Consider the following 22360-nt stretch of genomic DNA (forward strand, 5'->3'; position numbering starts at 1 on the left):
CTATAAATATAATCATGATTAAAGTAGGGATACGAGATGGTTAGATATATGTATTCATTCTTTCCATGTAGATATATGTAGTTTGTAGTTATTGCTGGTAGTAATTGGACCTGTGAGTGATTTTCTTGTTGGAGTTAATCCGGCTATATTACTAGTAAATAGTACTTAAAGAGTTATGTATGTGTGTCTACTTTTGCAATTCTTGGAAAAATGGAAACTTCCCGTTTCGTCCATATTACGAGTCGATTGACTGTAAGCTACCTTAAGGGAATTCGATCAAGGGAGGTACACGGATGAAGGGACTGAACACCTGGCCTCCCCGGTGACTTGTGTTGTGGTTCATGAGTACATTGTGCACATATCTTCATTAGATGTAACTTGAGGGGAAGTTGTATGCAATGGGAAAGCGCCAGAAAGGAGTATGGGTGGATGGAATGGGGTGGGGAAATGAGAGAGAGAGGAAATAGGTGGAAAGTAGAAACTTGTCTGTGGTAACGCCGGGGTTTGCTTGCATGCGAGTCAATCCAGTTGACGCCTGTTGCCCCAAGAACTTATGTGTCTCGCCGCTCTCGTAGCTGATTGAAGAGGGGATCATGGGAAATAGTAGAGTAGAAAGGGAGAGTAGGGGGATACAAGAAGAAAGTGCCCACCCTAATGAGTAAGGCTGATTCACTCAATCAGTCGATCCGCACCAGTCAAAGTGCCATTCAGACAGACTGCGCGAGGATAGCCCCCATGCTTTGGCAAGCCAAAGAGCCAGCCCCCCGACAACTCCAAAGGAGCCCACAATCTGAACAATGGCCCAGCCCCGCCGCTTAAGGTCCTCGGACAACCAAACAAGTCCCAGAGGGTCTTGCGGGCGAATTCGGGCAAGGTGATATTCCACATTCTGCCCACTTTGTGCTCGAACAAGTAGACTGCCCCCGCTTGCTTTCTCCAAAGGAGCACGGAGTCCGCAAAAGCCTGGCGTTTGTGTAATGGGGACCAAAGACCCGTCGACTACGCACTCGCCTAACCGTTCTGTGAGCCAGACGGCACGCTCGCCCCTGGCCATGGCAGCGTATCTCTCGCGTTCGTTTTTAAGGCTTTGTTGCAACTCAGATGCCCACTTTGCCAACTGCAAACGGGCCATTTTCTCCTCCTGTCGCGTGTGATCTGCTATCCGAGCCATAGTGTAGCTGGGAGAACCCCGGCTTGAGCCATGGTAAAATGGTTGTGTACTAGGTTGGGGGCGGTTCGGGCGTTGCCAGAGATGCGCTCGTTGCTGTTGGGCTAGTTTCTTTGCAGCTGAGTGCCGCATCCAAGCCATATTCTCGGCGTCGAACAACCTCTGGACCAGCAAAGTCAATTCAGAGGGCACCAGGGGTTGGACATAGTCGGGGCTCATCAAAGTACTGGCATCCATAACATCGTCATCACTGGATTTTGCCGATGATACCGCAAAAGGCAATTGTCCGTCAAAATCATCTGCACCAAGACCTGCGTTTCCAAAAAGGAAGGGCTTGGCCGGTGTGGCTTGTGTATGCTTGTGGAAACCGGACTTAATGGCAGAGATCTGCTCAGGAGCCAACAAGTCAGCCTTGGATATTAGAGGAATGACATTGGTCCATTCGCATAGCGTGTTGATGCATTCCATGTCTGCCGCAAAGGTATCTGATGGAAGGTGAGCTCGTATCATCAACGGGTGTGAACTATCCAAAAGCTCGGACTACATACCACCAGAAACGAGATAAAGTACGGCATCAACTTGGGTGCCACCCTGCCCTGCGAGCAAATTTTGGAAGTCGTGATCGCAGGAATCAATAGCTGTTGTTGCGCGGGATAGTTGTTGACGTATGTATTGTATGATGGCATCCACTTGTCCGATGCGACTCAGCGAGGTTGCAGGTGTATCAACGAAGCAAATATTTCGCTCTAAGACCACATCACCTGTACTTCTCCTACGGCGCAGCACGCGTGAATCTTCCAAATCTGACCACCAAGATGGGTAAGGCTTGGTGCTGGCGTAGATTTCTGATGTAGCTGACAACGGTAGTCGATGGGCTTGAGAAAGTTGAATCGTCGTAAGAGAAGTCCGTGACGGTGTCAAGGCATCGGTGGGTGGAAAGTCGTCTACATGTACAATGTCTTCGCAAGCCTGGACGATCGACCTAATGAGGGATGATTTCCCAGAGCCTGGAGCATCGGTCAGCACGCACTCTGCAGGATCACAGACACTACAAGATTGAAGACAAAAAGGGCTCACCAGAATCGCCCGCAACGAGTATTTTAAACCTTCCAAGTGACTTCCCACGAGATGTGAACGGTCTCCGACTAGGCATCTTGATGCTTGGCATGATGAACTGGGATGTGCTATCGTGGTCTGGGTTGTGGACAGATCGAGAATCATTGTCCTCGTCTCCGGAGGCAACCGCCTGACTACTCAAATCATCTGTGATAGAGATCTCATCTAGATGGCGCATAGATTGGTTCGAAGTAGATTTGGGACTGCTAGGGAGAGATGAAGGGTCGTCCGGGTTGCTGAGATTCAAGGGGGTGAAGGGCCGGGGAGAGATCAGGTCGGAGGTAATAGAGGCGTCAAGTCTGTTGGAATGAAGAGTATCAAGGGGCTTGAGCGTTGACCTGCGGCGGTTGAGGCCGGAACCCTGGTCGTCATCGTCCTCCTTATCGTCGCGGTTGAGAGATTGAGATGCTGTGGAAATCGGTTCCACTCCGGCAGGATTACTACCGACTATCTGGTCTGACTGGGACACGGACGCAGGTTGACTAGTCTGAAGGATACTTTCTTCAAGGCTCTGTACGCCATACATACTCGTCCTGAATGCATCGGGCTCATCTGAGGAGAGGTCATCATCGTGGTCGAGACCGTGATTGCGGGACAGAAAGAAGGTCGCGGGGGCGGCACTGCGGGGGTCGATCCACTGCTGCTCGATGGAGGCCTTGCGAGATCGAGGCAGCGCAACATCTGGCACTGGAGGTCTCATGGTGGAGAAAAGAAGCAGAAGTTACAGCGGCAACTCAATAGAGACCTTGCGGTGGCCAGACATCGAATAATAAGCAGTCCGTGATTGTAGTTGAGGAAACAGGAAGACACGCATTCCATCTCGAAGGAACGACGTTCGATCGATGCCTGGTCGGTTTTGGTCTGCGTTTATGTCATCATCAGGCATTGGGTGATTGCCACGTGATGGAGCATCTGAGGATACCCCGCACCCTGATTAGTTAAGCCATGCATGCCGGCATGAACTTAGTAGTCACAGTTATTACAGTTATATACAGTTACTATTTAGATAGACAATATAATTATATTTTTGGGTGTAAAGGTAGGGAGAATAGTAGGATGTAGATGTAGATGTAGAGATATATACCCGCTCTGTCCACTGCCGAGAGAGTTAACTTGTAGCTTGGCTTAGTCCAACTAATAGTCCTCGGGGCTGTCGGAAACTATTCCGAAGAACGGCGTCGCAATTATCCGAGTACATACAAATAATGAATAGAATTAATATAATTACTGTCCATTTTACATTGTTTTTTTTTTTTTTTTTTTTTTTTTTTTTTTTTTTTTTGCTGATATTGTTACCAACAAATAGTACCGTATCAAAGAATAAGAGGAGAAAATATTTATTGGACGCCTCTTAGGTTATAACCAAAAGGTTAACGGACATACTTAAAACACTATCTCAAGTATGTCGGGATTTGCGAGCCATGACCTGAATCGGATTTGCCGACCCTCTTTGGTGCGAAGGAGCCGGTATTTTATCGATAGATCCTCCGTACACATCCCGCACACGGCAGCAACAATAGACGCTTCGCCTTCCCAACACCCTCCAATCGCGATGATCCAGTGCCTCCATACCCTCGTGGTCATGGCTGATCTGATCCCACTTTCAAATTGAACCAGCTGTGAGAACTTAAACGTCATCCACCGCCAAGTTGATCGCGTGAGCAACGCCCTTCAATGGCACTAGCTTGCCCGTGTCTGATTGATGGTGAGCTAAGGGCGAAGCTAAGTAGCAAGAAAGAAACAAATAGCCCGCTCCTCCCTCTCTTTTTCTCGATGCCATTACGGAGAACATGGTAGCCTCTCTTTCCACTAGTCTTTCCATGAAGTCCACACAGTAACAGGCAATCCAGGCCCCTTTGTTGCACCATCAGTTGATTCCTGCCTAAGTGTTACTTATTTGACAGGGATTCGAGTATGGTATTTCCACCAAACTAGCTAATGGGGTGAAATAACAGATACGACTAATTAACTCGTTAGCTGAGATTAATGTCGCCAAATGTTTTAAAAGATTTCCGCATCGGCTTGCACTAGCTTCAAATCTGCACCTAGAGATTGCTAGATGCTTCGGCTGCAGGCTAGCCTAGCCTTAGTTCAACGCCACCCTGCGAAACCGCTAGGTGAACCGAGCATGGCCAACAGCTCGCCAAAGGTTGTCAGACCATGATTTCATGATTCGACGACGTAATATCGAGCCGGCGCACTACTGGCCAGACTTGCGCGCCCACCCGCTTCCTGCTAGTCCTGTTGACCGACTAGAGTGCTTAAAGTGGCAGAAGCTATGTCTAGTAGCTTCGTTCGCAAGAAGCCAGCAGAGGCCAGTTGGGAATCGATCCAGCTTCATCCTGCTGCTGGACTCCGTAAAAAGGTAGGTGATAATGTGAACATTCCTCGGCAGCTCGAGACGGCGAACTAAATAGAAAGATATCTACCCACTCAGTAACTTAAGTACCCACTCGGGGGTATATGAAGGTACTAGATTTGTCCGTGACATCTGCCTGTATCGAGAGAGAATAAAAGGGTGGTTTAGCGTTGGTGTGTTCCAGGGGCAGGGGAGCAATGTAACAAGCCCAAAAAGAGGAAAAGAAAACGATACGGGAACATCCGGGGCGCTGTTCATGCCAGTGCCTTCCGAAAGGCTTGCATGGACCTCAAGTAATTAGGGTCATCATACGAGCATGGGTGGTCATTCTTTCCCATATTCTTCAGCATTTGAAATCATGATCATCGATCAGTTCATGGAGCCGAAGCGATGACCTTGACTTAAGTTCCTCAGCTATAGATGAGCATGCAGAGCTCAGGCCATATTCTCCTGGATTTGAAAGAAACTGGTTGTGACCGGCTTACTAGGCGGATATTATACTTAGTACCTGCACACAATAGTACTACTTCTACTAGGCCGTGAGCAACGCCAACCACTAAAAAGAAGCAAAGTTGAAAGGCAGGGAAGAATTAACCCGGCAGCCAGTCGTTGAAGGAGTCAAATCGTGCTGTTAGTTTAGCTTAAAGTTACCCTCTCCGAAGGGCTCCATTCTGACCCCTGCCTCTGTCGCCATTAGGTGGGGCCTAGTAATGTTACCCACCCACACTACCAGAGTACGTAGTAGACCATCTGCTGTAAGTAAATACTAGTGAAGTACTTTGTGTTTGGAGGGAGAGGGCCCCCGGGATGGAGCCCTCCGTGGATGGCAGAGCTGGGAGACAGGCTGTCTTCTTGAGAGCTGATTTGTCACATTCCCACCCCTGCAGAGATTCTGGGCCGTGGCCATGATCTGTCCCTGCTATTGTTGTTTTTATTCGTGCTATATCGTCACAAACAAACTGCTACGATTGCATCGAAGAAGAAGGGAGGCGTAGACCAAGAGCAGGAAATTCGCTGCACGCTGCAGGAAACCTGCCACACAGGACAACTGCTAAAAGTCAATATCTACACAAGCACTACTAACCTAGGTAGTATCTACTGTTCTCTAGATCCGGACCGTTATTATCCGCAGCACGAAGCTCCACACCATAATTTAGATGTTTATTGACCGGCTGTGATATGTGCGCAAATATCCCACGCCGACAATTTATATCGTTGGGGAATTGTGGGTACGTATAACAAGTTTTAATTGTGCGGAGGGCTGTGCTCAGGAGTAGTAATTGCTCCCATACCTGGATTTACCAGCCGAGAGCCTCGAGGCGGCTTTCCTTTTCAGCTGAACGACCCGAAGGAACAAGCATGGGTTATTTCTTGGTTTGGGTCTACCGAGCAACCCTTGGGATTCGGTGTGTCCTTTTTCCCGTTTTTACTCCCAGGTACCCTAAGACAGAGACAGGCTGGCAGTCCAAGCGCTAGATCGAATCCAGCCGATTGTCATCAACTCAGGCTCTGTGATGGGGCTTGTCCCAAACGGGCAAAGATGGCCTCTGCAAGACCCAATGGAAGACAAGCAATAATTTTAGTATCATTGGACAGATGAGATTCCACTAGTAATGTATTGGTTATGGTGATACAATACCAAGGTACCAGAGCGACCATACCTACTTGCCTAGGCAAGACCGACCCAAGTTGGTCTAGTCCCTTCATTCATTTCCTTTCCAATTCTCCGGTCGAAACTCCTCCTCTCCTCTTCTCCGGACTGGCACCTCCGGACCAGATTGTGTCTGTAAAAGCCGTCGAACTTATCCTTTAGCGTTTTAGGGACTCCGAGGATTATCCACAATTTTTCCACCCTCCCCCCAGTAACTAATCGACTCACTTACTTACTACACCATGAACTAGTTAACTAAAAGTCCACTCTTTACGATTCTCCTGCGCCGCTGTTGCCCCCCCGCCCTCTGTCCGCTAATTAACCTTCCACCATGGCTTGAATGAATGGTACACCCATTTCTGCTGCTTCGCTATATTGTCAACAATTAAGAAATTAAATCTCGACTACGGCAGGATTAATCTCTTGATTTTCACTTACTCTCTTGAGTCTAGTTCCTCAATTAATTTTGTTCTGTATCCTGCCTGTGCTCTCTGTCTTCCTTCCGTGGCCCCCTCCACTACCGCCGGTACCCTCTCCTTCTGCTTCCTCTACCGTTTCCTTCCTTCTCTCTCTCTCTCTCTCTCTCTACCTCTTCTCCTTCGTACTTCCCTCATACTACGTCTACTTGGGCTTGAGCCTTACCATTACCTACCATCATCACCATCGCCTCCTCTTCTTCTTTACTATCGTCACCGCTCTCGCCATGCCCAGCAATTCTTGTTGAGCTTTTTGCTCTCCCGCCCTGTTATTCCCTTCCTCTCTTTTGCGCCGCGGTCCCGAAAATCATTCGTTCCTAGCCTACCGGGTTTGCTTTTGACTTTGCCTTCCCTTTTCTCCGGCACGATTGGCCCTCACTTCGCCCGCACCCTAAAATCCCACTTCCGATCGGTCATCTCCAGCGTCTTGTCTTCCATTCTCCTCCTCTGAACCTGTTGTTACTATTCGGAAGGCGGCATTCCTCGTCATGGAGCAAGAGCATCCTCTAGCTTGGTCAGATATGACCAACCCGGGCGATGATGAATTCTCCAACTTCCTCGAGTTTGGCATGCAGTTCCCTGATGTGGAGGGGCATGGGCCAAGTGACCCTCACGCTTCCCGGCCTCTTGCCCACCCGGCCTCCATGTCGATGCCCGCCACAACAGCACCTGCGCAGGAGCAATTGGTCCGCATGGATACCGATAATGTTACCACCCAGTCGCCGTCGTACGCCCACCTCATGAACAATGATTTCTCTCTCGACCTCTCCAACCATGGGCAGCAGGTCCAGCCGCATCCCTCGTCATACTCGAATGCCCCAGTCACCCCGGCATTCTACGCGCACAAGCCCCCGCAGCCCCAGTACTTTCACCCTCAACAGCAGCACCAACCGATGCAGGAACAGTCACACCAGATGTCCCACCACTCGCACCCGACGACACAGGCTTACGTTCCTCATGGTCAGACTGTGATACCACCCACCCCTAACAGTATCGAGCTCCAGGGAAGTGCCGCTACGCACTCTCACCGGACTGATGACGGTCATGAGATGTACGAGCGGTTCACTCGAATGAATGACGAACAGGTAAGCATGGTCCATTCAAGATCTGGAGTTTAGCCTGCATGATCTAATGCATGCACCCGCTCTTCGCAGGCCCTTTACACCCCCCTGGTCTCACCTGCCATGACCCCATTGGAAAGTCAATTCCGCTTCCCTGAATACACCATCCCTGGAGAGTACTTCACCCCTCTCACCTCGCCGGCTCTCGAAGCTCACACTTCCAATCCCACTGGTTATCCCTTCCACACCGGCCAAATCTCTGAAATGGGATTCGTGCCCTCCCCAGCCGATAATGCACTCCCTATGTCGTCAGCCCCCTCCTCGCCGGGTCTGATGCGGAAACATCGGCGCCAGCCTTCAAACACCAAGTCCTTCTCCGCTCGCGCTAAAAAGCAACAATCGCCTTCAGTTCGGCCCCAGGCACGGAAAAAGTCACTTTTGAACATCAACTCGGATGAGGTTTTGAATAGTCTAAGCCAGGACCAGGGAAGTAGCAAATCGCGCAGCTCCGGTGGTAGTGGTCTCCGCTACGGGAGTAACGAGAGCTCTGGGCAGGATTCCGTCTCTCCAGAGCCTCTATCTGAACCATTGATGCCGCCACCTGCTCTTCCTCCGTCCCGCAAGTCTCCCGCAATTGCCCCCCAGACTACTCAGGTGTCGCAAGCCAATGAACCCGCAACCCCGGCTTTGCTGATGCGCATCCAACGGTCCCCACACAGCAACGCCTCTACTGGTCCGATGGCAACTGTGTCCAGGCCTGCTCCCTCTGAGCCACATGACGATATTATGGAAGATGTTGTCCTTCCAGAATCAGCTACCTCATATGGATCAGTCTCGAGACCTCCAGTGAGCCGCATTGACACCACGGTACGGGCGGACTCGACCTCTTCAACTACTACGCCAGGAAGCGCTACCCCTGCCATGGAGCCCAAGTCTGCCCCAGTGGTCAACAGACCTTCCAATTCTATCGCGCCCAGCCCCCGTTCTTTGGCTATGCCCTCCCCTAGCGGACCGGTGCCCAAGAAGTCTGATACTCCGAAATTAGGGCCTCTAGGCCGAAAGCGGCAGAGTCTCAGCTCGTCTCAGCCTAGCCCTAATCTACGTCCCAAGATAAGCCCCAGTATACAACCATTGGTGCGCGGTGATGGTAAGTGCTTTCTACGCAGTCTGCGCCTTGCCCGGCAGTCTTTGATCGACTGGAGAGTTGCTCCTGGGCACCTTTTGCGGCGTATCAAGCTAACCAGTGTTGTCTAGGAGGGATTACAAGCGAAACTTCAGCCCTGTACCTTGCGTCAAAGTCGAACTATCAGCATATCCTAGATGGCACTCTTTTGCCTGGCGTCTCCTACCCTGAAACCTTGGCCGAGAATCTGAGCTCAAAGCGGACAAATCATAAACTCGCAGAACAGGGACGGAGGAATCGCATCAACAATGCGCTCAAAGAGATTGAGACCCTTATCCCGGCATCATTCGTTCAGATAAAGCATGCTAAAGAAGCTGCAATCTGCAACGCCAAGGGAGGGGAAAAAGAAAAGGAGAAGGAGAAGGAGAAGGAGAAGGAAAAGGCTGGAAACCAACCTATCAGCAAGGCTAGCACTGTGGAGATGGCTATTGATTATATCAAAGCATTACAACAGGAACTGGAAGAAACAAAGGGCAAATTAGCAGTCGCTGAAGAGCGCCTGGGGGAAGGAAAGGGGCCGGCAAAGCGTGATGACAACACAACGAACCCTGAAAATGGGAAAGAAGCAAATGCCGTTGATACGGAATCGGCAGCCACCAGTGTCGAGATAGGCCCCTCTCCATAGGGCTACGATTGAAACCTCGTAGTCGAGTTAATTCCCGAGCTGGACTGACCCCTGCCTAAAGATCACTATGATTTGATATGTGTTACGAGCGTGGATTTGAGCAAAAGTATAGACCGGTGTTTTACTGGGAAGCGTCGGGTGACGTTACACGTATCTTGATGGCTTTTTATTTTGTGGTTACGGTGGCTGCTTCTGTCATTTCTGGAAATGTTAATAAACGGGGTGGTTCTTGTCTCTTTTCGCACGGGTTAATGAGAAGGGGTTCCGGGTGTAAGCTGCATTTTTCTTCTCCATTGCCATTTCCTGTTCCCTTTTCACTTCTTGTACATGGCCCTATTGCTTTTCTTCGGCCCCTCCTGCTTCTGGCAGCGCTTCGTTCGTGGTGGCAGTAGCTAGCTGAGCCTTTTCGCGTAAGGTATCCTGTCGCGCGGGCGTGTTTCACTTACCTCCGGGGACATTCCCTCTTTTTGATGTTACTGTATCTAGAACGCAACTTCTCGGTATTTTCGTGAAATACGATTGGGTATGGAGGTTACTTTGGTATTGATAGTATACATTGACGTAGGCAAAAGCCAGCAAAGGCTTTGGATGCAGACTGCCTATGGCAACTCATCTAGATGTATATAATATAATATGCATGCCTGAGACATACAGCATTGATATGTGGAATCGTTCCAAACGTCATATTCCTTGATCATAGAAGAAGAAACGGGGATGCAATCGATCATTCCAATCAGTAGTCTCGCATGACCGCAACCATCTCATCCAACCGGGCCACTTCTCCAAGCAACAAGGCCTCTTTAGCCTTCCACTGCTCCAACAGGGTCAACTCAGCCTGAGATAGATAGCGTTCCTCATTGCCCTTTACGTCACTCCGCTCCGTCTTCTCCAAGAACTCCTTGAGTCGGTTCCGCTCGAAGCGCAGGCGTTGCATACATCTTGACATAGCCTTGTACGTGTCCTCCAGAATGCTGCTCCGGATGCGGTCCGGATCATAGTACCAGAGGTAGATCGTACGAGAGGGCTGTCGCTGTGCGTCTCGGGGGACTTCTTGCAGATCCACGAATCCACCGGACTGCATGCTAGCGAGGACTTGACGCAAGTCTTTGAAGGGGAGAAGACTGATTTCCTGTAGGCGCTTCTCGTCGAGCTTGCCCTTGGCGTGCAGTACGCGGATCACTCGTAAAGCGACGTCGCCGTAGCGGGCTTCGATCATCCGTTCCAGTTCTAGGTGGCGGAGCTTGCGCGCTAGGTGTCGGAATTCGACGGTCCAGGTAATGAGTCCGGAAAGTAGGCGCTTAGATGTGAGGTTGTAGGGGGGCTGCGAGAGTAGAGAAAGGTGTTGGTCTACCTCGTAGGTGCGGCTGGGGGCTTCTGATCCTTCACGGTCGGTTCCATTGACACTGTCCTCCAAAGGCCGTTTCCCACGTTTGTTGATGGCCTGTGGTATCTCCATCGGACCTATAGAGCCTGCAAGGTCCAACTGCGGGTCGACTTCTTCTGTCACCGCACTAAGAGCGATGGGGACAGAGTATTGCTCGCCTTCCTCTCCTTCGCGCGGTATCTCAGCACTATCTCGGCATTGCTTGGTTTGGTATTCTATGCGTCGTAGGAGGCCCTCGTAGACCTGTGCGGTTGCTGGCGATGAGTTCATCTCCGCAAGATCCAAAAACCGTCGGTTCCGAAGAGCAACGTCGAGTTTCTCATAGTTCACGCGGACAACAGTAGCCAACTATATTGAACAAAACCATCAGTCAAGCGGATATATATGAGAGTTTTATGCAGCGTCTCACCTCCATGGGAGTGGTATCCCCACCCATCTCGTCATCCGACCATTCATTCTCCTCCTCTTCATCATCATCCTCATCAGCATTGGCGTAGTCCATCCGTGCCTTTTTGTTTGAAGCATCCGCAGACCCGGCACCATGCCTCCTCTTCGCGCCCCGGGGTAACCCGTTATGCATGAGCCCGCGGGTAAGGTCCCCATCGAGTCTTTCCTTCAAAAGAGTAAGAGTCCCTTCCAGGACTGTTTCGTCCAGCTTCTTACCCTTTAGCTGCTTGACATCAGGTCGCGACTTAATGGCACGTTCCGCATCCAGGGCGTTGTCAGCGTAGCTTTGGAATTGCGCATCGCGCACACGAAAGATATAACCGTGGGAAGCCAGGATTTTCAGGGTAGGATGTAATAGCGCCGGCTGTTCGGAGGTGTGCTCATCATCGCCATTCATCTGTTCTTCGGTCTCTCCACCTTCGGTTTCCTGTTTCACGCCATTCGCTTTAGGTGGTGCGGGTTGTAGTTCCGGGATGGTTTCGAGGTGGCCGACTTGTGCGTGTCCGAGATACATAATGGTTTCCATAAGGGTAGCCGCATACTTTCCAAGCCTTTCTTCAATGAACTCCAGGATCTTGCCAGAGCGAACAAGATAATATGCAGCCTGGAGGTTTGGTTCGTAATAGGTAACGCCATCGTCGTAAGAAGTGTAATGATACACCAGGTGGTGTTGAATCATGGCGGAAAGTCCATGACGAAGTTGACGATCGGAGAGGCGCGAATAGAACTTTAGTCGCGGTAATGAGAGCCGGTCATAGCGCTGGAGGGTTGAGAAGATACGCTGGCGAAGACAGATGACGGTCAGCCTGTTGCTCGATGTGGCCCGCAAATTGACACCGACTATATGGTTTTTCATGGATGCAGCGGGTTACCAAGTGAGCAAAAGCGAGCATACCGCAAAAAGCTCCCCAAAATTATCCTCGACCAAGAGCGCACATAGCTCTGCCGCGTACTGTTACTCGGACCATTAGCAGTGGTTAAAGATGAGGGGCGGGAAGAGAGGGGAGGGGAATTGATCGCATACTTGGGAAGTCATGATGGATGGCTTCTAGAGAATGCGAAAAGCTTCAATTCTCTAGAAGTGAGGGGAAGGTCACCGAGGGAATCGCATGAGGTAAAGTGCAAGAAAGGAACGACAGGCGCGAAATGGAGAAGCCGGAGCAACGATGATCAAGATTGGGGATACTTTTTTTCGGCAATCGGAGAAGGAGAGAAAGCGTGATCTGCAAAATGTCATGGTTATTTTCAGCCTGAGGCATTAAGTTATTACTACTTTGCACAGGACAACTGCTCACATAAGAAATCAGGTGACCCGGAGGACGAGGAAAAGCCGGTTCCGCCCGCACTCGCATTTCGGGCCAATCACGGGGCGAGTAATCAAGACCAGCCGGCATCTTGAAGCTTTTCAGACATCGTTTCTGATCCGCCCAACGACCGCCAGCAGCCTTCCCCTGCTCCCACTCCTCTCAACCCTCCCAATTGCTGTCGAGCTTCTCGGCTAACCATTCTCCTCGCCCTCCTCTATCCCTCTCACACATGCGATGATGCTGTCGCGGTCTACTTTCAGCCGGAATGCGCCCCGTGCGCTCCAGAAGCAGTGCTCTGCTGCTGGCGCCAGCAGCCGTCGGGGCATGGCCTCTGCTGCCACTCCTGGTCTCCAGTACGATGTCTCTGAGTCTGCTGGTGTGAAGGTCGCCAACCGGGAAGTTGCTGGCCCTACCAGCACCCTTGCTCTGGTTGCAAAGGCTGGTCCCCGTTACCAGCCCGTCCCTGGCTTCTCCGATGCCCTCGAACAGTTCGCTTTCAAGGTTCGTCCTTCCTGGCTTCAATCCGACATCCACGCTCTCTACTACACTATTTTCTAAGGCAATTGCTAACCAATTCTTCTTATCAATGTAACAGTCTACGCTGAAGCGCTCGGCACTGCGGATCAATCGGGAAGTCGAACTGCTGGGCGGTGAAGTTTCCTCTACACACTCTCGCGAGAACGTCGTCCTCAAGGCCAAGTTCCTTTCTGGCGATCTCCCCTACTTCGCTGAACTTCTCGCCGAGGTTGCTTCTCAGACCAAGTTTGCAGGTGAGTAAGGAGACAACCGGAATATGCCGCCACCCCTTCCCCCTCCTCCAAATGTCAGACGAACCTGTCTAATTCGGCTTCTCAGCCCACGAGTTGAGCGAGGTTGTCCTCAAGACCCTCAAGTACAGACAACAGGCCCTTGCCGCCAACCCCGAGGCCCTCGCTGTCGATGCCGCTCACGCCGTCGCCTTCCACCGTGGCCTGGGTGAGAGCATCACCCCCTCGACCACCGTTCCCCTCGAGAAGTACCTCTCCGCTGAGGCTCTGGCTGAGTACGCTCAGCAGGCCTTTGCCAAGTCCAACATCGCTCTTGTTGGCAGCGGTGCCAGCTCCGCCGACGTCTCCAAGTGGGTTGGTGACTTCTTCAAGGCCGTCCCCAGCGGTGCCCAGCTCCAGAGCGCTGCCTCCAAGTACTACGGTGGTGAGCAGCGTGTCTCCACCAAGGCCGGTAACGCCCTTGTGATTGCCTTCCCTGGCTCCGGTGCCTTCGGAACCGCTGCCTACAAGCCCGAGGCCTCCGTCCTCGCTGCCCTCCTGGGTGGTGAGTCCTCCATCAAGTGGACCCCCGGTTTCTCCCTCCTCGCCCAGGCCACCCAGGGCTTCTCCCAGGTCCGTGCCTCGACCCAGAACCTGACCTACTCGGATGCTGGTCTCTTCACCATTGCTCTCTCCGGTAAGGCCGACCAGATCACTTCTGTTGGTAAGAACGCCGTCGACCTTCTCAAGAAGGTTGCCGCCGGTGAGGTTGCCGCCGAGGAGATCAAGAAGGCCGTTGCCCTCGCCAAGTTCCGCGCTCTCGAGTCCGCCCAGACCCTTGAGACTGGTGTCGAGGCTACCGGTTCCGCTCTCATCAACGGCAGCAAGCCTTACCAGATTGGTGAGGTTGCTCAGAGCATTGATGCCGTCACTGAGGCTCAGGTCCAGGATGTAAGTTTATCAGTTCACCTCCTCTGGTTTTCTGCGGCAATAATTATTTTGGGGAGCAACGGCTAACGTTTTACACACAGGTTGCCAAGTCCTTCCTGTCTGGCAAGGCCTCCGTCGCCACTGTTGGAGACCTCTTCCAGCTCCCCTACAGCGAGGACCTTGGTCTGACTGTTTAAACATGTATACAATACATATTAGACTGGCTTTGGAAAAAACCGAACACCCCCTCTATTTTTTATCATGTGTCTAGATCGACCTTTCCGCAGATATTCTCTTTTGTGATGTGGCTGTAGTTGTGTGTCTGTAATACAATTGTACCTTAACCCATCTTTGTTCAATACCTCTCTCGCTGCGATGTAGGCTGCTTGCAGTAACTTACTGTGAATAGTTTTGGAAAACACAATTTGCAAAATGTATCGAATTTGATTTCTCTGGTATATGATTTCCCTGTTCCTCCTTGCTGTTGCTATATATCCGATAAACGGAGGGATATATATATTTTATCAGCCTTAGTAGTATTAAGCACGTCTAATATGGTATTGGTACTACACCATCATGGAACCATAACCCCCAGTATATATATATCTATAGTAGTACTACACCATTTTCATTCAGTAGCAGCTAAGTAATAACCATCTCATATCAATTCTACACCACATGATACTCAGCGTTGAAATGAAACCCGACACCCCGATACACAAAGCATGCCCCCCAAAAAACCGTCTCAACAAGTTTGTGACCAATCGATAGGCAAAAAATGCTAATTGAAGTCATTCTTGTGGACATTATCAATAGAGTGTAATACTATTCGACTGCGGCACCTTCCGCTTCTAACTCAATGATGTAACTTATAGTGAATATATATTATACTAGTACTCTACTACTATCAATATCAACACAGAAATAGTATCAATGCTATTATAATGGGCCAGCATATGCATAGTAATGCTATATTACCAGTCTTACCTACCTGTCTGCTAATACTAATTACCAGTACTGATGTACTAAGTACTTATCAACTCCCGACTGCCCTACCACGAAAATATCAAGGTCACCCGTCTTCCTCTTTTACTTTCACATTCACGACTCCTTCACAATGAAATAACCCGCAACCACCCAATAAAAGACAGGCACTTATAGATGATTCCTTCATATAAAAAGAATGTACTGTACATAAAACCATCGACTCGTCCTAGAATTCACCGGCACTGTTTACTACTAGTATTTCTACACACACAATCCACACAGATACAGCCGATCAAAACGCACATCGACAAATGAATAGATAGATACCATAGATATGGGCATTCAACTGAACTGCTAAGACACACGTGCTTACAACACCCATAATGCCGTCAATCACCTGACCCAAATTAGAACAGGGATGCCCGCATACATATGCAGTAGTAGTACTAGACAGTACATGATTTAGTGAGACACGCCATCATAATCATATGCAAGCCATGACTGGGATGCTCGGAGAATAGTTACCGTAGAGGGTTCACCAAGAAAAATAAAGAGTACAATCATTCGAACAAAAGTACATACATATACTATACTAGCCTATATTAATATATGCGATATCGGAAATTTTTGGTTTTAGAAGGAGGAGGAGGAGGAGGAGGAGGAGGAGGGGGGTAAGGTCCGTATTTGGTTTACATACATACTAGTCTATACTATACTATACTATACTATATTCTAGTAAGATGATCGGATGGTAAGGCTGTGAGTGTCAGCCAGCCGGCCCTGGAATTCGGGTTTTGGAAGAGATTAAACCCGTGCAATATGACAGATGACGGACGGACGGATTGATTGATTGTCACTTTCATTTAAGACTGTGTTAAGATAGCCGTGTGGGAAGGGGAGAGAGGCCCGGGCTTGCCCTCATTCCCGAAGGGGCCGTTGGCTGACTAGAGACTGTCATACCTCAGCCGAGAGTAGGCAGGACGGGCATTTACGCCGGAGTAGATAGTAGCGAGCTTGTGAATCTACCTAGGTATGTGGTGGCTGGCTCTACTGTGTATTTATTCCACTCTGTTCTTCCTCGGTAACACGGGATATATGGATTTGATAAATTGGGAAAATGCATAACAAACAAACAAACAAACGAACGGCGTCAGAACACAGGTAGGCAATTGTGCATGTGTTTCTCCCGATGGAAAGTCAACGTATGGTCAAAGATGGCCTAATGGTATATGGAATATATTAACATTATTATGCTAAGGTAGTTTTGGTTTCATAAGACTTTCTTGCGGCATGCTCGTCGGCACCTATGCATAGCTAGCTACGGACCGAGCAAGTTCCACACCGTATGGGTAAGATTATCTAGCATCCGCTCCTCCGACCGAGACCGCGCATGGCAGAAGGGTATCTCAAACCTTCTCTAGTGCTTAGCGGTGACTTTGTCGCCCGTCAGTTTTTCGACTGCTTCCTTGGCCCTGTTCGGGGTAACGGAGACCCACACGTTAGCTCCAGTTCACTCCTCGGTTATCACATGAAGATCGGGGCGCCACCCCCGTAGGAAGTGCTCCGCCCGGGGTATTGATAATGCAAGAGAGGGGAAAGTTTGTTCCACTTACATGTCACCAAGTGCCACCATGCAGACGGTCTGCCAGATTCCCAGACCCACACGGGGAGCCACACCCCGGTACAATCCCTTGATGCCGTTCTGGTCGTAGATGTACTTGGCGGCCTTGCCCACGGTGAGGTTCTTGGGGCGGTTGGGGTCATCAGTCTTGCTCTGCATCTCGACACGGATCACCTCAATGGGCTGGTTCCAGGCAGAGAGACCACCACCGAGACCGGAAGCCAGGATCTTCTCAAACGCGTTGAGCTTCTGACCCTCATCCTTGTTGGTGACCTTGCGAATAGCGGATTCAGCCAGGCGAGAGAAACCGAAGCGGGATCCCCAGTTGGTGGTCTGGCGAATGGCAACGGCGTTGACACCACGGTTGATACCACGAATGCCCTCCTTGCGGTAGATATCCATGAAAGTCGCGAAGGTGCTGGGGGGCTTGACGCCCTGGGCGGCCATCTTGTGCTTGGTGATCTCGACGGTCTTCATGCAGGTACAGAAACCCATGGTCGCGTATGCCTGTGCGATACCACCGACCATACCTCCAGCGATACCGGCGGCGAAGTCGGGCGCACCAAGCACCTTGGCACGGAACTCCGCCTCCGATGCGACGAAGAGGAGGACGGCGCCCTTAGTGGAGGCCTCAATCCAGGCCCACGGAATGAGACCTTGATAATCTACAGTAAATGACGAGTGTCAGACAATACTACCCCACACTAGTCGGAAAAGCGAAAGCGGAGGAAAGAGCACTTACAACCGAGGATCCCGCCACGGCCCCAAATTCGACCCATAGCACCAGCGAAGCTATCGCCCCGGTTTGCAGCCATGGTCGTCTTGATCACTTCCAGCGGCTATTGAAACGGAGTTAGCATAAGCCGACAATCGCCGCTTCGGTTATTGCTTCGTACCTGACCCAAAGTGGTGACCCTATTCTATGTTAGTTATGAAACACACGGTGCGCTGGAAGAAGCGGGTGAGAAGGGAAAACATACTCAAAGAGGTTCAATCCAGCACCCACTGTAGCAATGCCATCAGAACCAATTTCCTTCAAAACACTAATCGTCCGGGGTTGTAGCAGATATTACGTACGTAGCAGATTGCTGAACTTCACGGGCTTCTTTTCGAGCTGTTTCTGGCCAGTGGCGGCCGTCGCGGCAGTAGCGGTAGACATATCTGACCTTGGGAGCGCTGAAAGGGGCCCTGACCAAGGGAAATCTGGGGGCTTCGTCGCCTTAAGGGATCACGAAGAATCGGAGGGTAGTCTGCGGGTCGGAAACGTCAAGGACGAACGACCAGAAACGAAGTTGGTTTTGGTTGTTTGTGGATGGAAGAAGGTGAGTTCGGAGGTAGGTGACACTGATGAGGAGGACAGGCCAAGTAAGCAGGTAGCTCCGGGGAAGGGTATCGAGTATATGTACGGTGGAAGCAGCAGTATGTATGTATGAATGAAGATGAGGGAAGAAGATGAAGGAGAAAAAAGAGGAAAAAGGGAAATTATAAGAAGGATCAACGAGGGGGTGGGACGGCCTTCCAGGTAGAGCATACGTACCTATCGATTCAGATGGTGGTTTTTTCTCCCAATTGCAGGTCAAAGAGTTGCTTTTTTTGTCTGGCGTGGGCGCATCCAAGCACTCCGTACCAAGGAGTACTCCGTAGTAATGAGCACACTCACCACCGCAACAACCAGGAACCCAATGAGATCCAATCACCGCCCGCCATCGGCCGATTGGGGATGGCGCTAAACCTGATCAAGGCACAGCGGCCACTAGCCTGCTTCGGGCCCGGCGGTGAGCCACAGCCGAGGGCTTCAGTTGAGGCCCGGAGCAAACCGGGCTCCCCCCCAACAAACACCCTGGAGCTGCATTCATTTTCCGAAACGGTTGAGAGGGTCGATCGGGGGGACCCACGTCCAGCTGGCCCTGGAATGATAGTAGTCCCAAACTATCTATCTATGGAGTATCTATCTACCTCCTACAATAATAATAATCACATCTAGATTCTGCTACTAACCTACTTGGCACCAAAAAGGGAGAGAGGTAGCCCGGAGTACGGAGTAGTCCCCTTCCTTCCGCCCTCCCCCCATAGCAACCACGATCATGGGAGGATCAGAAGGAGGATCCGCCAGGATCTCTGAATACGCCCGGACTACGGCGCCCGTAGTAGTAGTTACTATGTATATGCTTGTCTCATACGGAGTACTCATCATACTCATCATTCCTTTAGATATTCCCGGAGTAGACCATTCATTCATAGGACTATCTAGTCCTTCTGATCTGACTTCCAGTCTGGCTTACCTCACTCACGGTCCGTAGCTCGTATTGTTCCGCTTGAACGATGGAGTGCTCCGGAGGTCACCAATGGCGCCCCGAACTTCTGCAGTTAGCGTTGGCTGAATAAAGTATCTAAATAAGTCAATGTAAAGGTCCAAATCATTCTCCGAACCCTGATTGAAACCCGATGCATCTTCAATTTACCCTGCTGCCTGACTGGCTATGTTGTTCGACGATCAGTCCGCGGAGCTTTTTCACCTTCGGCCTATGATTTGACCGATATGCAGACCTGCAGCCAGCTCGACACTGGTGGCACTAATCACGTATGTTTCTCGACCGCGCCGATCCCACTCCTCTTGGCCTCTCCCTACCTGATTCTTATCTTCGGCATCCGACTTGCAATGTCAGCTTGCCCCTCTCCGCCCCCCCCTTACGCTTGTTGGTCTGTCACTCCGCGATACACTGTCCCGGGGTCTAATACGAAATAAGAATCAGAAGACGATTGACTTGGAATTTCTCAAGTGCTGTTTGTTACAAGGCCCGCTCGAACCGTGTCCTATCATACATTTAATCGAACAAACCCCAACACTTTAAAAATCGTCCCCAGTCACAAAAATACTAAACCAGAACAGGGTAGGCATAATACAAGATGCTGTGTTTATCGTAAAAAGAAATAAGAATCACCTCCGATTTTCATGTCATCCCAAACTCATTTACAGCTTAGCACCAACAAGCTTGGCGAAAGCCTCAGTGCTGTAGGACTTGGGGCGCTCAATGGGGGCACCAAGGGCACGGTCGATGATCAGCTGGGGAAGGACACCCAGAGCACGGGAAACACCGAAGAGGACGGTGTAGTAGTTGGCCTCAGTCAGGCCGTAGTACTGGAGGAGGACACCAGAGTGCTACATATCGGTCAGTACACTGGTCGCGCATGCAACTGAAGCGCAGGTTCACGAGGCAACTTACAGCATCGACGTTGGGGTAGGGGTTCTTGGTCTTGCCGTGCTCGGTCAGGACACCAGGAGCGATCTTGTAGACCTGGCTGACCAGCTTGAACATGGGGTCATCGGGCAGCTTGCGAAGAGCGAACTCGCGCTGAGACACGTAGCGGGGGTCGGTCTTACGAAGGACGGCGTGACCGTATCCGGGAACGACCTGGCCGGCGTTCAGGGTGGACCAGAGGTAGTTCTTGATGGCCTCGTCGCTGAGGTCGTTACCAATGGCGGCCTTCATCTTGGTGAGCCAGTTAAGGACTTCCTGGTTGGCCCTATGTGATTGGAAAAAAGGAAACATTAGCGAGATCGCTTCATTTTGAGGGAAATCGAAGAATTTGAAACTTACAATCCGTGGAGAGGACCAGCCAGACCGTTCAGACCAGCGGCAAGAGAGAGCATGGGGGAGCTCAGAGCGCTACCAACAAGGTGGGTGGTATGAGCACTGACGTTGCCACCCTCGTGGTCGGAGTGGATGGTCAGGTAAAGACGCATGAGCTCAACGAAGTCGTTGTTGTCGCCGTAGCCGAGCTGGTTGGCCAAGTTGTAGGAGTAATCCTTGTCCTTCTGGATAGGAGCGACCTTGCCATCCTTGAAGACGTTGCGGTAGATCTTGGCAGCGATGGTGGGCAGCTTGGCAATGAGGTCCATGGAGTCCTCGAAGGTGTAGTTCCAGTAGTCCTTCTTGTTGATACCCTTGGCATAGGCCTTGGCGAAGGCAGACTCGTGCTCAAGAGCGGTGACGGCCAGAGAGAACTGGGACATGGGGTGCAGGGTGCTGGGGCAGCGGTCGATGAGCTCCTCAATGAACTTGGGGAGGTCGGAGCGGGCAGCCCACTCAGCAGACAGGTCGCGGACCTGCTGCTCAGTAGGGATCTCGCCAGTCAAGAGGAGCCAGAAGAGACCCTCAGGAAGAGGCTCCTGACCACCGGGAGCCTTGGGGAGGAGCTCCTGGCACTCGGGGATCTAAAGTACTGTCAGTATAAATTTCGAATAGTTCTTCGGTTGTTCGCAACTTACGGTACGGCCACGGAAACGGATACCCTCCTCAGAGTCGAGGACGGAACCCTATCGAAGTCAGTTAGACAGTCTCCTCAAGATTTATTGACCAGGTCCTCATCATACCTCCCACACGAGGCACTTAACACCACGGGCACCACCATAGGCCTGGTCAAGAGTGACCTCGCCGATGACCTTGCTGCCGTGCTCCCTACAAACATTGATTGACTGGTTAACAAGGCCTGCTGTAGAGAAAAGGGTCGGACGGGGAGCTGTGCGTACTTGCGGAGCTTCTTGACCTTCTCGAGCTCGGCAGGGAGCTTCTCAGCGAAAGTCTCCTTCAAGGACTATAAACCAGAGAAGCATCAGTATGAATATTCGAGGAATGATTGTTATCGAGGTAGAACGAACCTTGGCCTTGCCGGTAGAGTAGCAGCGCAGGCCATTGAAGGCAGCAGACTGAACAACCGGCTTAGCGGCAATGGAGGAGGAACGGAGAGCAGAGGTGCCCAGTCTCAAGGTGGAAGCCATGGCGAATGTGAACAACTTGCAGTAAGTTGAGTGGTTGGAAGGAAAGAAAGAGAGGAGAGAAAGAGGGTATATCAGGACACGGTAGGAGAAAAGAAAAAGGAAGATGGGCCGCACGGTGTTCCCAAGTTATGGAGAAGCTCTTTTGCGCGGCCCTTTTTTTCCATCTGGCCGTACTAATACAGCCGGTACGCGGACTGTACGGTAACGCACGGCAACGCCGTGTGGTAATGGTGGGCGGCTGTATGTTACGGTCACACTAGTCTCAACCCGGCCGATATCCCGAGTCTGAGCCAGGATTTCGGCGCGCTTTTCAGCGGCAATCAGAAGGATCCATCATGTTTTGGTGGTGACCCTTACCCGCTTGATTCCGTTGTACGGAACGGAGTCCGGAGTAAAATCCTCTCTTTCCTTGCGTTTTGTTTCTTGGTCTGTGTGTACCTTTACGCTATGTATTTACTATTACAACCTTTAGAGTTCTACCCATGTCATTCTTTCATACCTGCTCGAGCTTATGCGTGT

At 50.9% G+C, this 22360-nt stretch overlaps 8 protein-coding genes across 8 annotated transcripts; 2 read left to right on the forward strand and 6 right to left on the reverse strand.

The window, feature by feature from the left end:
• Positions 1-228: 228 nt before the first annotated feature.
• BO87DRAFT_420066 (uncharacterized protein) lies at positions 229-3099 on the reverse strand. The gene is made up of 3 exons (XM_025626985.1): positions 2246-3099; positions 1717-2175; positions 229-1653 (listed from the first exon to the last, which is right to left on the reverse strand). The coding sequence occupies exons 1-3, from the start codon at positions 2982-2984 to the stop codon at positions 674-676; spliced, it is 2178 nt and encodes a 725-aa protein (XP_025474319.1). The 5' UTR covers positions 2985-3099; the 3' UTR covers positions 229-673.
• Positions 3100-3653: 554 nt separating this feature from the next.
• Positions 3654-4187, reverse strand: BO87DRAFT_202730 (uncharacterized protein). Its single transcript, XM_025618560.1, has one exon. It carries the CDS (start codon positions 3920-3922, stop codon positions 3668-3670), a length of 255 nt encoding a protein of 84 aa, XP_025474320.1. The 5' UTR covers positions 3923-4187; the 3' UTR covers positions 3654-3667.
• Positions 4188-7258: 3071 nt separating this feature from the next.
• BO87DRAFT_321249 (phosphate-sensing transcription factor PHO4) lies at positions 7259-9639 on the forward strand (the record flags this gene model as incomplete). Its single annotated transcript, XM_025619924.1, has 3 exons — positions 7259-7855; positions 7925-8978; positions 9086-9639. 3 exons carry the CDS (start codon positions 7259-7261, stop codon positions 9637-9639), a joined length of 2205 nt encoding a protein of 734 aa, XP_025474321.1.
• A 531-nt stretch (positions 9640-10170) lies between these two features.
• On the reverse strand, positions 10171-12572 carry BO87DRAFT_381016 (putative DNA directed RNA polymerase III subunit Rpc82). Its single transcript, XM_025624427.1, has 4 exons — positions 12495-12572; positions 12366-12422; positions 11433-12251; positions 10171-11371 (listed from the first exon to the last, which is right to left on the reverse strand). The coding sequence occupies exons 1-4, from the start codon at positions 12504-12506 to the stop codon at positions 10373-10375; spliced, it is 1887 nt and encodes a 628-aa protein (XP_025474322.1). The 5' UTR covers positions 12507-12572; the 3' UTR covers positions 10171-10372.
• A 279-nt stretch (positions 12573-12851) lies between these two features.
• BO87DRAFT_345892 (ubiquinol--cytochrome-c reductase subunit 2) lies at positions 12852-14946 on the forward strand. The gene is made up of 4 exons (XM_025620881.1): positions 12852-13278; positions 13373-13547; positions 13633-14474; positions 14555-14946. The coding sequence occupies exons 1-4, from the start codon at positions 13012-13014 to the stop codon at positions 14648-14650; spliced, it is 1380 nt and encodes a 459-aa protein (XP_025474323.1). The 5' UTR covers positions 12852-13011; the 3' UTR covers positions 14651-14946.
• A 1594-nt stretch (positions 14947-16540) lies between these two features.
• On the reverse strand, positions 16541-18583 carry BO87DRAFT_381018 (putative mitochondrial DNA replication protein (Yhm2)). Its single transcript, XM_025624428.1, has 6 exons — positions 18139-18583; positions 18042-18066; positions 17958-17976; positions 17804-17900; positions 17054-17726; positions 16541-16912 (listed from the first exon to the last, which is right to left on the reverse strand). Exons 1-6 carry the CDS (start codon positions 18218-18220, stop codon positions 16858-16860), a joined length of 951 nt encoding a protein of 316 aa, XP_025474324.1. The 5' UTR covers positions 18221-18583; the 3' UTR covers positions 16541-16857.
• A 134-nt stretch (positions 18584-18717) lies between these two features.
• BO87DRAFT_321224 (uncharacterized protein) lies at positions 18718-19252 on the reverse strand (the record flags this gene model as incomplete). Its single annotated transcript, XM_025619923.1, has 2 exons — positions 18718-18990; positions 19064-19252. The coding sequence occupies 2 exons, from the start codon at positions 19250-19252 to the stop codon at positions 18718-18720; spliced, it is 462 nt and encodes a 153-aa protein (XP_025474325.1).
• A 780-nt stretch (positions 19253-20032) lies between these two features.
• On the reverse strand, positions 20033-21841 carry cit1 (citrate (Si)-synthase CIT1; the record flags this gene model as incomplete). Its single annotated transcript, XM_025627574.1, has 7 exons — positions 20033-20221; positions 20286-20586; positions 20661-21277; positions 21332-21379; positions 21437-21521; positions 21593-21657; positions 21722-21841. The coding sequence occupies 7 exons, from the start codon at positions 21839-21841 to the stop codon at positions 20033-20035; spliced, it is 1425 nt and encodes a 474-aa protein (XP_025474326.1).
• Positions 21842-22360: the final 519 nt, after the last annotated feature.

Source organism: Aspergillus neoniger (genome assembly GCF_003184625.1).
Source record: "Aspergillus neoniger CBS 115656 unplaced genomic scaffold BO87scaffold_58, whole genome shotgun sequence".
Lineage (NCBI taxonomy): Eukaryota > Fungi > Ascomycota > Eurotiomycetes > Eurotiales > Aspergillaceae > Aspergillus > Aspergillus neoniger.